General features: G+C 39.3%; 1 protein-coding gene across 6 annotated transcripts in view; it reads right to left on the bottom strand.

Moving 5' to 3' along the window:
* unc13a (unc-13 homolog A (C. elegans)) overlaps window positions 1-13,851 on the bottom strand; it is a 79,142-nt gene that overhangs the window by 15,714 nt on the left and 49,577 nt on the right. For 4 of the 6 annotated variants that reach the window (XM_028443923.1, XM_028443927.1, XM_028443926.1 and 1 more), the window contains exons 20-35: window positions 13,111-13,226; window positions 11,783-11,946; window positions 11,521-11,674; window positions 11,341-11,409; window positions 10,667-10,756; window positions 10,376-10,510; window positions 9,338-9,471; window positions 7,709-7,794; window positions 7,286-7,412; window positions 7,071-7,167; window positions 5,639-5,782; window positions 5,459-5,536; window positions 5,285-5,362; window positions 5,027-5,115; window positions 4,755-4,901; window positions 2,555-2,678 (exon numbers count right to left, since the gene is read on the bottom strand). In XM_028443923.1, coding sequence (XP_028299724.1) covers window positions 2,555-2,678; window positions 4,755-4,901; window positions 5,027-5,115; window positions 5,285-5,362; window positions 5,459-5,536; window positions 5,639-5,782; window positions 7,071-7,167; window positions 7,286-7,412; window positions 7,709-7,794; window positions 9,338-9,471; window positions 10,376-10,510; window positions 10,667-10,756; window positions 11,341-11,409; window positions 11,521-11,674; window positions 11,783-11,946; window positions 13,111-13,226 — 1,832 coding nt within the window. Of the gene's footprint in view, window positions 1-1,504; window positions 1,511-2,554; window positions 2,679-4,754; window positions 4,902-5,026; window positions 5,116-5,284; window positions 5,363-5,458; window positions 5,537-5,638; window positions 5,783-7,070; window positions 7,168-7,285; window positions 7,413-7,708; window positions 7,795-9,337; window positions 9,472-10,375; window positions 10,511-10,666; window positions 10,757-11,340; window positions 11,410-11,520; window positions 11,675-11,782; window positions 11,947-13,110; window positions 13,227-13,851 lie in introns of all 6 variants that reach the window. The other 2 variants (XM_028443922.1, XM_028443925.1) reach the window with 1 other exon arrangement.

Below are 13,851 nucleotides of genomic sequence, written 5' to 3'. Positions count from 1 at the left end.
ACACGTATTTCAAACTCCTGTCTCACTAAACAAACCCTGGTTACTAAAAGTGGGACAATGTCTCGTGCAACAAGATATTGCAATAATAAGATGTCACATGATACTGATTACTAAAGAAATGACTTGCACCAGACTCTGCTCCCTAGTAGTAGTTTTCCACTTTGATCTTACGCAGGCTCTGATGTGGAACAAAGTCAAACCTTTGAAATGGACACAGACACTTCATTAAGCATCATCATCAAAAGAGGTCTACAGTCTCTGCTCTATGTAGTGTAGGTATAAATCCTGTAAGTGGGGCCACAGTTATATGATTCGAGGGCCACATTATGTCAGCATTTAGAATATGGCCGATCTGAGTTTTAATATTATTTTAACATTTGTTGTCATTACCTCCATCACTCCACATTTGTCACCAGAATGGTTCAATAGATTACACCCCACAACACAATATGCACAACAGTGGCATCGATTAAACCTTCAGAACAATCAAAACGGCTTAGTGTCAATCACTCCTTTTACTGTGCCACCGTAATTCCCTCTTCCCTGTTCCTTTCCCCCTCACCAAAAAAATTAATAAATTGTCATTTGGTGTGTTTTTGGGGTCATTTTATGTATTTTGACATCCTTTAGTGTATTTTTCTGTCATTTTGTGTGTATTTCTAACAATTTTGTGTATTTTTGCTGTATTTTTTGCTTATTTTTCTGTCATTTTGTCACATGTGGCCCCAGGCTACCATTTTTCCATGTCTGCACTAAAATCTTTAACAACTAGTTGTGTTGTAACATGTTGATCATGTCCCGTACATGAAATGAAACAAATCTAGTGGTATTTAGTGGTAACGAGATGGAACCCATTCCATAGTGCTTAGGCTAGTATTTCGACATTGTTCAGTGAGTCCAAACCAATCTTCTGCATGAGGACATTTGATAAAACCATCAGAGATCGTCATCAACAGGACATGAAACCGAACCATGACAGACCAACATAGCAGGTCTGCTGAGACAAAGAGCATCGTACGGTGTACTGAGAGAAGACTGCTGTGTGGGAGTAGATCAGATGCAAGCAACAAACCCACAGTGGGAGGGCAGAACACATTTCAAACAGATAGGAAAAGTGTGGACATCTGGGTGAGAATATCAAAAGGGAGGAAGAGAGGTGGGTCAGGACACCGGATACCAAGCTATCAAAGACCGAGAGAGAGTCCCAGTGAGGACACACCAGGACTCAAGGAGAGGAGCACCACTTCATGTTCCACAACAGTGTTTTGGAAGAAGAGACAATAGATGTAGGATGCACTGGTTGGTAAATATTGGCAAGGGGGAGGGAGAGGGCAAAGGGCCAACCAGAACGATTCAGGAATGCACCATGCCCTCACATGAGAGACTGAGTCAGAGAAGAGACGGTGTGATGTGGGTAAAAACAGGGGAAGATCGCAGCCACATTTAGCAGAGGAGACCACCGTGGACTGACAGACAGACAGACACTCATGAGAGCTGTACTTACAATCATCTGTGGCGGGAGAGCAGTGGGAGCGGGATGTAATAATAATCACAACAACAACCAGAGAAAAGGGTCAGTCAAGCTGCAAAGAGCCCCACATCAATCAGAAACACAAGTTTGGGCCCAAGGGCTGCAGGGACTTGGACTCTTACACAACTGTCTCAAGCCTGGGCTCAGTGTGCAGGAAAAGCTAAACAGCAGCATCACAAATCTTAGTTTACATCCAATAAAACATTGAAATTTGTGTTTTAGATTTCACTTTACATACAATCCTCTGCCTCTTGAACTGTGGGAGTAATGAGGATGTAAGTATAATACCAGTAGTGATATGAGGCTCTTTATTTGATAGCTCAAAAAACAAAACAAAAAGAAAAGAAAAACACGTAAATTGAAAACATAAGCAAGAAGAAACAAAGGGCTGCTTTCCAAAATGTGTGATCCATTAAAAAAATCAGGCCAGATCCTTGAGGCAAAATGTTCTGCCACTGACGTGAATTACTCACAAATCAGAATTCAAACAAGCGCAGGCTGACATACTGGAGAGCAGCCGTGAGCAGGTGTTATGATATGGTGCAATCCTTTTTTTTTTTTTTAAAGGCTTTGATCCTTTTTACAGATGAATGAAAGCACTGGGGGGACAATGCAGATTATATAGTGTGTCGGGGCTGAGAAAAGGAAAGTAGTTGATGTGATGCAACAGTTTGATCCTGTGTTCACATATTGGATCTCCACTAAAACATACCAAAAATGTCTTCCTTTCAGTTACCACCCCACTTTCTCCACCTCCTCTTCCTTTTATCACAGCCTCGGCTCTTTCACAAGCACACATTTTCTTCTTTAGAACAATTTTTCCATACAGAGCATAACTGATTTTTGTCTCTTTTTATGTAAAATGCCACGAGTCACTTGTAAAATTCTCACTCATCTGGCAAACATTAAAAGATAAGACGTATGCATCATAAGTAGCATCACATTCACCTCCTCTCGCCTGAATAGCATGCATGTTACACTTAATACTGTATGCAGTTATTTATCGGTGCATGCTGCCCTCACCGTTTGATCCGTGAGGGGCGGCAGAACGATTGTCTTCTCCATGGTGTTCATCACCAGCTTCCAAAGCTCCTTCAGCACACGCTTCAGCACTGTTTTCTCACAGATCTTTGCAAACAACGTCAGGCTGGAGGAGGGGATTATAACAAGGAAAGAAAAGTCCATTGAAGAAAGATTGATACGATTCCGCACAGCTCCCTCATACATCACACAGGCCCTCATCAACAATTTGGACGTTCAGATCTGAGCGTACGACGTGCTTTCAACCAAATTTACGCAACATTTGGTATTTATCAATTCTAATGTGAGCGTACGGGGACGTGAACTCGTCTACTTTTCCTTGACCAAAATGCAAAGAATTGTCTTCATCAAATAGCAGGAATTGATGCTTTTAGGCTGTGGATGAGTAAAATGTCATTTAAACCACCATCAGCCGTTGGTTAAAGAGTAACTAAACCCCAAACCCACTTTTTTCTGCTGAATACATATATATGTGGGTATTAAGTAGTGCTGTTTATGAATCCTAGTCCCACTCTTCACATTTTAGTAAAGGTATTTAAATTGTGCGTATTTAATTGTTAAATGTCAGTTATACTGGACTCTAAGTGTTGAACGCTCGCTATTACAATTGAATTTTGCTATTAGCTGAGACAGATTCTTTGGATTGCCCTGCGTCATCAACTTTCACTATTGGCCCCGCCCCTCCTGAGAGGAGGGAGGAGGGTTTCCTCCAATCACAGTCCTCAGTAAGCATTGATTGACAGCCTCACTGAGGAAGTCCACTGTATTCTGTGTGAAACAGCGCGCTGCAGCGGTGATGTTCTTGACTCTGTGCTTCTATAAAGAGCAGATTCTGCACTAATGAGAGGGTTAATCAAGATATGTGTGTATTTACATACACATCATGTGTGTATTCCCATTTGTCTCTGGGTGTGAGACACGTCTTATCGCTGTGTGCGTGAGGTGGTGGCAGAGTAGGGCTATAGGGCTGTGTGTGAGCTTCACGTCGTGATTGTGTGTGCCTGTGGTTGCAGTGACACATCTTGCTGTGTGTGTGTGTGTGTGGGTGTGTGTGTACAAACACATCATTGTGTGCATTACTATTTGTCTCTGCGCACAGTGCTGACCGGCTGCCTGAGTGGGTGTGTCTTACTGCTACAGCAGTAACGTCCATGATCAAGGTAATTTTTGAATTCCCCCCCTAGTGGCAGGTCAGGAGAAAGTATGGGTTTAGTTACTCTTTAAGTAAGTTATTGAGAATTTAGTTCAAACCTACAACTGAGTTCGTCCCAATATGGAAATGCTGTTCACTGCTTCTGTTATTTAAAATGAGCTCCTTTAAATTCCAGTTTTCACACTACCAAAAAGCACACTCTCGGAAACGTTCATTTCCTTGCCAGTGTTTGTTTAACCTTAGTGGGCAGGGCCTCGGGACGATCAAATTCAGCCTACGCATTAATCAAAACCGGATCATTTGTACGCTGCAATAGTTCAAATATGAATGTTTCATACATCATACGTTGGTCCTGTCGTACGACCAAATATGCACTCAGATTTGCACCCGTTTTCATGCAACGTTGCAAGTATGGCGGAGCTCATACAAAACACTTACAAAACAAAGCCATCAGAATTATAATTCAATCTAAGTAAATAAAGCCACCTTTCACACATTTTGGAAAGACGACAAAGAAGTTCTCATGTATCAGGAGTTCTCTGCATCAAAAGTGCTCAGTGCAAAATTCCCCAAATTGCACTGCCTAACATTGACCAATAGGACAGAACTAGAAACCTTTCTTTCTTGTGTCAGAGCCCAATTTACTACAATCAAACACAATCTGTCCTACTGCGTTTTCCTCTTCTTTTTCAGGTTAATCCTTTTCTGCTGCAGCTTTTCCAGCTTGGACTTGGACGCTATTTTGGCAGCGGAAAGCTGAACAAAAGTATCAGTTTTTTTTTAAATTTGAGACAGTTTTATTGATTGGAATTTAATCTGAATACTTGTTATTATGGTGACAACTAATAAAGAAACGTAGGATCAGGTGGACTTTTTGCTGTAAACATTCTGTGTGTGGATTGCAGATTTAAGTCACAAGTATCTCTAATTGACCAAAAATCATCATAAAAATATGACACTGAATGACAAAATGCTCCTAAATACTGAACAACTCTATCAAAAATGAATTTAATTAACAAACTGACTCACTTGCTGTCCAGGAACTCCATAATTGGCTGCAGGACGTTGTCGGCATCCTGGGCCACGCTGCTTGCATTCCCCACGTTGGTGGTTCCTTTGACCTGAGCCAATATGTCTCCCATCTGCTTTACATTTTCCTCAATATGAGGTTGGAAGCTGCATGGATAAAGGTGGAGATACCTTCAATTTACACTGGCATTCTGGACTATTGTGATGAATACGTGTATGGAAATGTGTGGATGTGATTGTGTGTTTCGTCATATGTGTAAGTATATGTATACCTGACAGCAAAAACCCTGCTGAGATCATCCATGACGTTGTTGAGTTTGACCTGCAGGTCTTTCAGAATATCACTGGCCTCCACACAGAGCTGAAGTACCAACAGGATCACACAGGTATGCAGTTTATGTGGTTGCATGTGAGTGATAGGAGGATTACATGACAATCTTACGTTTGAATAAAAGCTATCAAAAGCTCCAGGGCCCCAAAATCTAAAAATATTTCACAAAAATATCCAAATTAAATAATGCGTAGCTCACATCTTTTCCACCCATGGCTTCAAACATCTTCTCCAACTGTACCCTCAGCTGCTGGATGTTATTGATTAGGATGCAGGGCTGGAAATTAGATCACATACACACACATCTCTAAAACACGCACACACAAATATTTTCAAACCTCAACTCGACTGTGTGAAACTACATGTTTCTTACCACTTTTTCCATAGTGACATAGTTGGCAAACAGCTTGGAGATTACATCAGCATAGGACAGAAGGACATTGCTGATCGTCTAAAGCAAAAAACAATAGCTGTGGTAAGGTTTTAAAAGTACAAGAAATGAGCTTTGTGTTGCATGTTCAGAGTGAAGAAGAGTAACTCTGGTTTCACCCACCTTGGCAAACCTCTTCATATAGTGTCCCACAATTTGTGGATCTGGGCACTCTAACTTCCTGATGATCTCAAAGCTCTGGTTGAGCTGGGAAAACACGTCCACCACCGAGCAGGAGAACAGGGCATGTTCAGATGTGACTTGAAACTGCAGGACAGAAGAAGTTTTGAGAGAATTCCCAACTGATGAAGAATGAAAGAGAAGTGAATTTGGTAAATGTAAACTTTAAAACATAAATGGGGGACTTTTATCGTAGCAGGAGCCACAAATATGTGATTTTCTGATCCGAAGCCACCTTATCAACATTCATAATAATGACCAAATCTGAGCATTAACACATGAAAGAACAAAGGGTTTGGTCTGTTTTTGTGTGTTTTTTTAACTTTGTTTTTATCAGGTATTTTTTTACACAAAACAAACAACAAACAAGGATAAAACAACAAAAATAGCAGACAGGGTCAGTACAGGTTCAACGTGCATTAATTCCTGAGTTTGATCTTTTTGAAAGTGTAAATTAGATGTTTTTTTTTAATCCATTTAAGTCATTTTTTGTGTATTTTGTGGTAGAATTTTCTGGGGTTTTTTATCTAGTCACTTCTGTTGTTTTTTAGTCTCATTTTGCTGTATTTGTTTTGATATGTACTTTTCTTGTTATATTGTGTATATTTGTTGTCATTTTTCAGTTTTGGAGTCATTTTTGTGCATTTTATGTATTTTTGAGTATTTATGTTCTTGCTTTATATATAATGCCATTGCATTGGATTTGATATAATGCTTCATCATAGACACTCAAAGCGCTTTATAGAATTAAGGCATTATTCTTTCACTCCACACGTAGTGGTGGTAAGCTACTAATGTAGCCACAGCTGTCCTGACCGAATATACGTTTTTGTTATTTTGTGTGTTTTTGTTGTCATTCTGTGTAGTTTTGGTTTCCATTTAGTATATTTTTGCTGTTTTTGATAGTATTTTGTGTGTTTTGAAGTCATTTTTGTGTATTTCTTGTCCTTTTGCATGTTATTGCTGTTTAGTGTACTTCTCTGTCATTTTGTGCTTTTACTTTGAGGGCTGCACAACGTTAGCCCGAGGGCCGCTTGTGGCCTATGTCTGCCTTAAAGTATAAAGCTTTTGTTATAACAGCACAAGTAATATCTGGGATTTACCAGACACCAGGGAGAAGCCATCTGGCTCCCTAATAGGTGAGTTGTGTGTTTACAGGTGGTGAGGTGAGATCAGATTTAGCACAGTCATAAGTCTGAAATTACTTTTACAGTATGCTGAACGTTACCCGTTTGTTGAAGCATACAGTTAAATAACTCATTTTGTAGATTTTAGTCTTTGAAAGAGAATAAAACCTTTCCATATTTTTAAATATGACAATGGGAACACAAATAATGGATTAAAGACAATCTTCCAGAGAAGTAACAAACTTTACCCCATCTTTTTTGTCTCTTTCCAAAGCGCCATGCTGGAAGTCACGGGACACTTCCTCATTTTCATCCAGCCACTGGATGACAAACGGCTCAAACCACCTACATAGAATAACATTGTGGACATTTCTAACTACCATCTCAATCGCTCATAAACGGCAACATATACTTTTAAAAATGTTTCTTGAATTGTGTGATTGTGAGATAAAGAGCAACTTACGCTGGATATTCAGGCACTCTGCTCTTGAAGAAGGGCAGATCTTTGCAGTACTCATTGTACAACCATTTGACCTTGAAATGCAGGTTCATATAGTCTGCACTCTTGCACAGGCGGTTTTTTTCATGTTCTGAAATCAATTCACAGATTTGTATTTACACCGTGTGATCACTAGAAATGCTAACATAGGAATGCAAATTTATCTCACTTGAAGCAGAAAACACAGCCGACATCAAATCATTTTAACAACAATCTTGTCTTTCGAGTTCTAAATAAAGAACCCCTCAAGATCATTTTCATTTGTTGATGAAGCTGGTGCTTTAAAAATCAGTTCTTGAACTGTTTTTAATCAAGTGTGACATCACAACACGTCTAAAACCAGGTTTTTCATTGCACTGACAGGCTGGGTGATTGATTTATACTCACCTTCCATTGCATATTTCATATCCTGAGCGAACAGGTTCCACATAACCTCAGCGCTGATTTTACCCACATTGAGCTCCTGAGGAAATCTTGATGGAAAAGAGAAGATACAACATATTAAAACTGAAGAATCCCGGAAATTTTAGCAGTTAGGTATGAGGAGAGGCTGTGAGAAACAGCATCGACATTAGAAAAGCAGTAGGAAAGAGTGCTGATCTTATCTGGGGATAAATATATATACTAGGCACTTCATCAGGGGCGATGCACAGATGAGGCAAAACCTTTACTCATAGAATGACACTATCCCTCCATCCCTATCCCACCATCCCTCAACCCCTGAATAGGCCAAAACATATTGAAATACAACTTTTCCAACTTATTCTCATTACTTGCCTCGAAAAGTCAAGTAATGAGAAAAAGTTGGAAAAGTTTGAGGAAATATAGTCAACGTTTAAACGAGATGCATCTAAGTTCACTATATGCAATGTGGTGAGCAGAACATGGCTACGAGAAGAAGGTGGAAATCACCCACAACTGATACTAATGATGCACTTACTTACAGATTATGTTACAAATCTGCTGATTGTACACGACGTCATCTACCTGAACCCAAACCTGAGGGTCTCAACTGGTGGATCGAGACCACATTTGAGTTGTTAAATTTCAATTTAAAAGGGTATTAGGTAGTAATAATTTACTCACTTTGTAAAAAAAAAAAAAGTAATGAAAAGAAAATCAATTTTCTGTGAAATTTCACTTTAAAAAATTGCACGTTTTGTTGAAATAGTTTCATAAAGTACCCTATGTGTGGATTATCAAGATATCGTGATATCAAATACATCGTCAAGGGTGCAAGTGGTATCGCAAGGGGGTGGGGGTGACAAGATTGAAAAATTTATTTCTTTAATTAATTTTCTATATTCCTATTGAGTTGAAAAGGAAATACCTAGAGTAAAAAGGTCCAAAGTTATAGTCAAATAAAAGCATAGCTATTTTTCTATTCCTTTCTAAAAATATTGGTCTTGTATCGTCATCGCGAGCACTTCATTGTGTATCGTATCGTATCGTGAACTCAGTTTTTAGTCCAGGTCTTAGTAGTATACTTTGACTTAAAATGCTAAAAGCTAATACTTTTTAATCCAGGAGTAAATATGTACTGAGCCCCTAAAGGGACACATATATCTTTTTTTGTAATTGCACGCTCAAGTAAAGGTTCCACGCGAGCTTTACGTGAGCACGTGAAACTAATACGTGAGCGCGTAAAAGTTCTAAGGGAGCACGTAAAACGTTTTAAGTGCACGTCAGTCATCAGGCTGTATGTTCTGCTCATAAGGAGTTAATCATGTTAGAGGATCTAGTAAAGCTTTATTTCAGCCTTAGGGTTAGGGTTAACAATTACCTTTATGTGCTCACTTACGCAATACTAGTATCACATGCTCACGTATAGCTTTTACGTAAGTACGCAATAAAAAAAATAAATATCCGAGTCCCTTTCGGGGCTTTGTAAATATGTGCCGTCTTTTACTTCCTAAATTTCACAACTTGAACATTTTATGAAGCAGCAGTGGTGTTTGAGAAGCTATTCCCCACATACCTCCACATATAAACATGCTCTGCCTGTGAATGGCTTACTGGTTCAGACAGGGAGTGTAGGAGTTCTTGTCTTCCTCGATAATGGAGACGATGAGAGTGATGAGTTTGGACCAGAAGTCGAGGTTCTTGATGCTGGGGCCTTGTTCCTCTGGTGGTACCGCACCCTGCTTGGCCTAGAAAAGCAAGAGTATCACTCACATCGTTTTTGTCTCTACAGGTGAAATACAGTATTTGTAGGAAACAAATCATGCTGCCTTGCTGCGTGACCATTTGTGATGTATGTTTTTACTAACGATTGCTTTTCGATTGTTAGGGAGACAAACTTTTAAAGAATGTGTCGCTAATTTAACAACTCATACATATTCAACACTTAAACAGACTCCAAATGTAAACCATCTGCTTGACGTCTTTGAAAAAAACTGAAAATGTGTGTGGGAGAAAAATAGAAAGCTTAGAGGCACGACGAGTGAAGAATGGTTGTGCAGAGATATCATCAAAATACGGCAAAACATGCTCCCTCGGGAAGAATAATTGTATTCAGGGGGAAAAATGCTCTTTTTGAAATTCAGCAGGGAGTCTGAATGGAGCTTCTGCTTTAATGAGGGTTCAAAGGCAAGTGTAGAAATCCTTGTTATAATCCAGTGCAGGAGTGACGCATGGAGAAGCTTGGCCTACTTAAGTGTGAGGGGAAGACAGGGACCCACCGCACATAGACATCAATATGTGCTTATTAAAGCATGAAAGTGCATTACCATTAGATGTGGAGAAGCAAAAACCAGGCAAAGATAATTAAAAAAAAAAAAAAAAGCTTTTTAAAAAAGTAGGTTCTTTTGGTGTTACTAGCTATTGTAACATGTTGCGGCACAGCTCAAAGATATAGGTTAAAATGACAAGATGACAGTGTTTGGAAGAGAGAAAGACCTAAAAGCATTTTGTATATTGTCTTGGTTGACCAATGTTTTTACATTTGACACTTAAAAAAAAGAGTATTTACCCTTTACAACTTTCACCTTTATATAAAAAAATGTCTTTTTTCTAAGGAGAAACAGGTCGTTCTATTCATTCCTTTCCCCTTACCGGGTCAGTTTGGTACTCTCGGCTGTAGAGTTCATGGCAGTTATTGAAAATATACTCATAGGTTGAGTTCAGACAAGCTTTGACACAGTCCTTCACCACCTGACTGGCTCTGGGTGGAGACTGGAGCTCCTGGACCTGAACACACAAACACAGGCAGCAACGTTACGTGGGCATTTTGGTTCCAAAGGCCAAGTCAGATCTTTGTGTTTTATTGCTAAGTTGACTACAGGTTTGACAGATTTTTTTTTTTTAGGAGAACAGTGAGTTGACTGGTAAAAGGAGGAACTATACCTTCATCCTGAAGAATGTGATACTGGTAAGCAGGTCCACTGTGGACTTGAGGTCCTGCAGCCTCTCAGGACTGCTGGCTGGGAAGTTATTCTGTGGACACAAAAGCAGCTAAATTAAAACACACTTAGCCACACCATGAGACTTCACATCTCGTTTTAATATTTCCCAGTAACTAAACCCCAAAGCTTTTTTCTGCTGAATACAAATGTATTTAGGTATGAAGTAGTGCTGTTGACTAATCCTGGTCCAGCTCTCAACATTTTAGTGAAAGCATTTCAATTTGGAATATTTTGTTGTAAAATGTCAGTGTGACTGCCCTCTATGGGTTGAAACCCAGCTATTGTTTTGGGACCATCTAGCGTCACAAACAAGCACTGTTAGCTCCGCCCCTTTTATAAAAACTAGCACCTGTGGACTCTACAATCTGTGGTGAGTAGGATGGATTGGGAGAAGAGTGAATAGAGAGGTATATTGAGTAATGAGTAGCTAGTTAACATAGCATAGATGTTCATTGGCGATTTTAGAGTATAGACTGGGCGTGTCTTAACTGCTCCAAAAGCCCCGCCCATAATCAAGGCATTTATTGAATTTCCCTCCTAGTGGCAGGTCAGGAGAAAGCAGGGGTTTGGTTCCTCTTAAAATAAATGCATACAGTGAGATGGACGGACTCTTACCCGGTACATGGATAGGTCGATTCTTAGAGAGTTGTGCAGTTGGTCTAGGAGCTTGACAAATCGCTCTTTCTGCAGGCATGGAATGACATTGGTTTTTCAAACATCTGAATAGCTTACAAGAGTGCTGAATAAACACTGGAACTATTGGTTTGTGAATGAGACAAAATGTTTCCGACTCACCCCAAAGTTAGAGGCAGCAAAGCGATCTGAGGCAGAGACGTTGTTGGTGGCCTGGGTGGTGTGAGCATAGTATGCATTGATGTTAGCCAGAAGGGTGCTCATCACCGCAGGCACACCGGGGCACATGTACTTTGATGACAAGCAGGCAAAGTGGCTGCAAACAGAAATTATTAGAGCGGTTCACGAGTCCAAAAGTGAACAAAAACATACATCCAATCACAGAAACAAGGAGGATTGAGTTGGTTACAGCGGCGAGCCTTACGTCATAGCCTGATATATGGATTCCACTCCGTAACGCATGGCAAATTCATCCACAATCTCCTGAGGCGTTTCCTCAAAGTAGACCTTCCACGCATCGTCTCCTTTGGCGTCAGGGATCTTAACCACACTGTTATTTTGAATATCAGTGACAAAATGGAAAAGGTTCTGAAAAAACGGAAAGACGAGTGTAAGAAAGATGGAAGGCAAATAAAAGATAAAAACAACTTAAAAAAACAAACATACAAACTTGCCCAAATACTGATGGTGTTCATCAGATTATATGTATATAAGAAAATGGCTTTGGAGTAATCAGATCTGCAGTCATGTGGTCAGGAGTTTGCTTGCATTTTATTTTCTATTTATATTTAAGATGTGTATTGAACTATCTAATGAAACTGACATCATTTTTTAGGAAGGTGAACCATAAAGTTTAATGAATGCTTTTATGCCATTTTATAATGTGACATTTTTTTTTATTGTACTAACGTTGATAGATTTTGCCTTAAGGGTAAGTTTTAACAGCTGACCAGGGACAGCAGATGAAAAGTAGTCATCGGGCAAATATATCTATATATATATATATATATATATATATATATATATACTGTATATATAGTTTGGTTTTCAACACACAGTTGTAACACCAGTTGAGGAACCTTTATTGGACAGAGAGCATCACACAGACTCTAATGAGTAATAGAAGCATATTAGAGGACAACACGAGATGCTTTCTTGGCCATTAAGTGTTAAGCCACCGTAAAACATTCCAAATGTCTTTATGGGCACTTATGTGCAGCAATAACAAAGGCCATTTGTCTGTTAAGGTTCAGCTAATTCTCGGAGTTGAGTAATGAGCCGAGTAATGACTCTGCACGAAGCTGTGATACACCCACGATCAATCAGGAGGCTTTTTTCTGCTGCAGCAGAAATGCATCCGGTGTGTTTGCTGTTTGATGTGCATCTTATCAGTGTGGAACAAAGATAGCCTCACTGAGTATTAACTGCGGCTTAACATGGAAAGGATCAATTATGGAAATGCACAATGAACCTGCTGAGCGGGGTTCATTAGGGCAACTTACAAGCACACACGTTCTATTGGATACTTAAATTCTAGAATCATAGTTGGTGCTGTCACTAGTTCTTTATCATTTAGATCAACCAAAATGAAGTCAATAATTGATTTGGTATCTTACATGCAGACAGCAGTACAAAAGCTTATTTCTTTATGAATAGGAAGTTTGCTATATGTAATCAGTCAAAATTAGGGTGCAGCAATAAATTGAAGACGTTTTCTTTATTTTTACTGAAATGCACAAAAAAAACCCGTACTTCATGCAAACAGGTGTACTGAACGTGATATGGGGCGACCGTCTCCTCTCCTTTGATCTCTACATTGATGTGCATCCTGATCGCCCCAGAAACAGCAGATTTATCCGTCCGCTTATCTGCAAAAAGCATAACATATATACAAACACTGTAAATGCACCTGAAGCATGATGCAATACATGAGTCATAACAATAGTGAGACAAATGGAGGTCAAGGTATCCAGCTACTCTATCATTAAATGACTGTAATTATCTGGAGTCAACCATAGAAAGACACAGAGGCCAGATCTGTGACAAAGACGGTTGGCTCCCAGATTGGAAGAGAAGTTTGGGGATTGTGTTTGTCTAAGATAAAGGAGGCTCAGCTGGTAAAAGACACAGAGGAAAATGCTGAGGTTTTGTTTAGGAGGAACATTTGAGGTGGAACATTTGGGAAAAAAGGTATTTATTGCACAATACGTGTTAAAAAAAAAATAAAAAATGGAGCTGTAAGGCAAGGTTTTGGGTCAATTGCATTTTTTCAATTCCAATTACATCTTCAATTACCCATGTTCAATTACAGCTCAATTGCGATTACGGTGACTGGAATTTTTTCCAATTACAACTAAAATTACAATTATTATTTTTACCCTGAAAGTCAGTTATCATGTATGTTCTCAATTACGAAAGTTCAATTACAATTAATCACAATTACTGAATATTGAATAAATAAACCTATTTAAAGTAACCTCCTCTTGCGTTAGC

The sequence above is a fragment of the Gouania willdenowi genome, chromosome 4, assembly GCF_900634775.1.
Source record: "Gouania willdenowi chromosome 4, fGouWil2.1, whole genome shotgun sequence".
NCBI classification, from domain to species: Eukaryota; Metazoa; Chordata; class Actinopteri; order Blenniiformes; family Gobiesocidae; genus Gouania; species Gouania willdenowi.
Note: the sequence above shows the minus strand (reverse complement) of the source record. Positions and strands in the feature narration are given on the sequence as shown.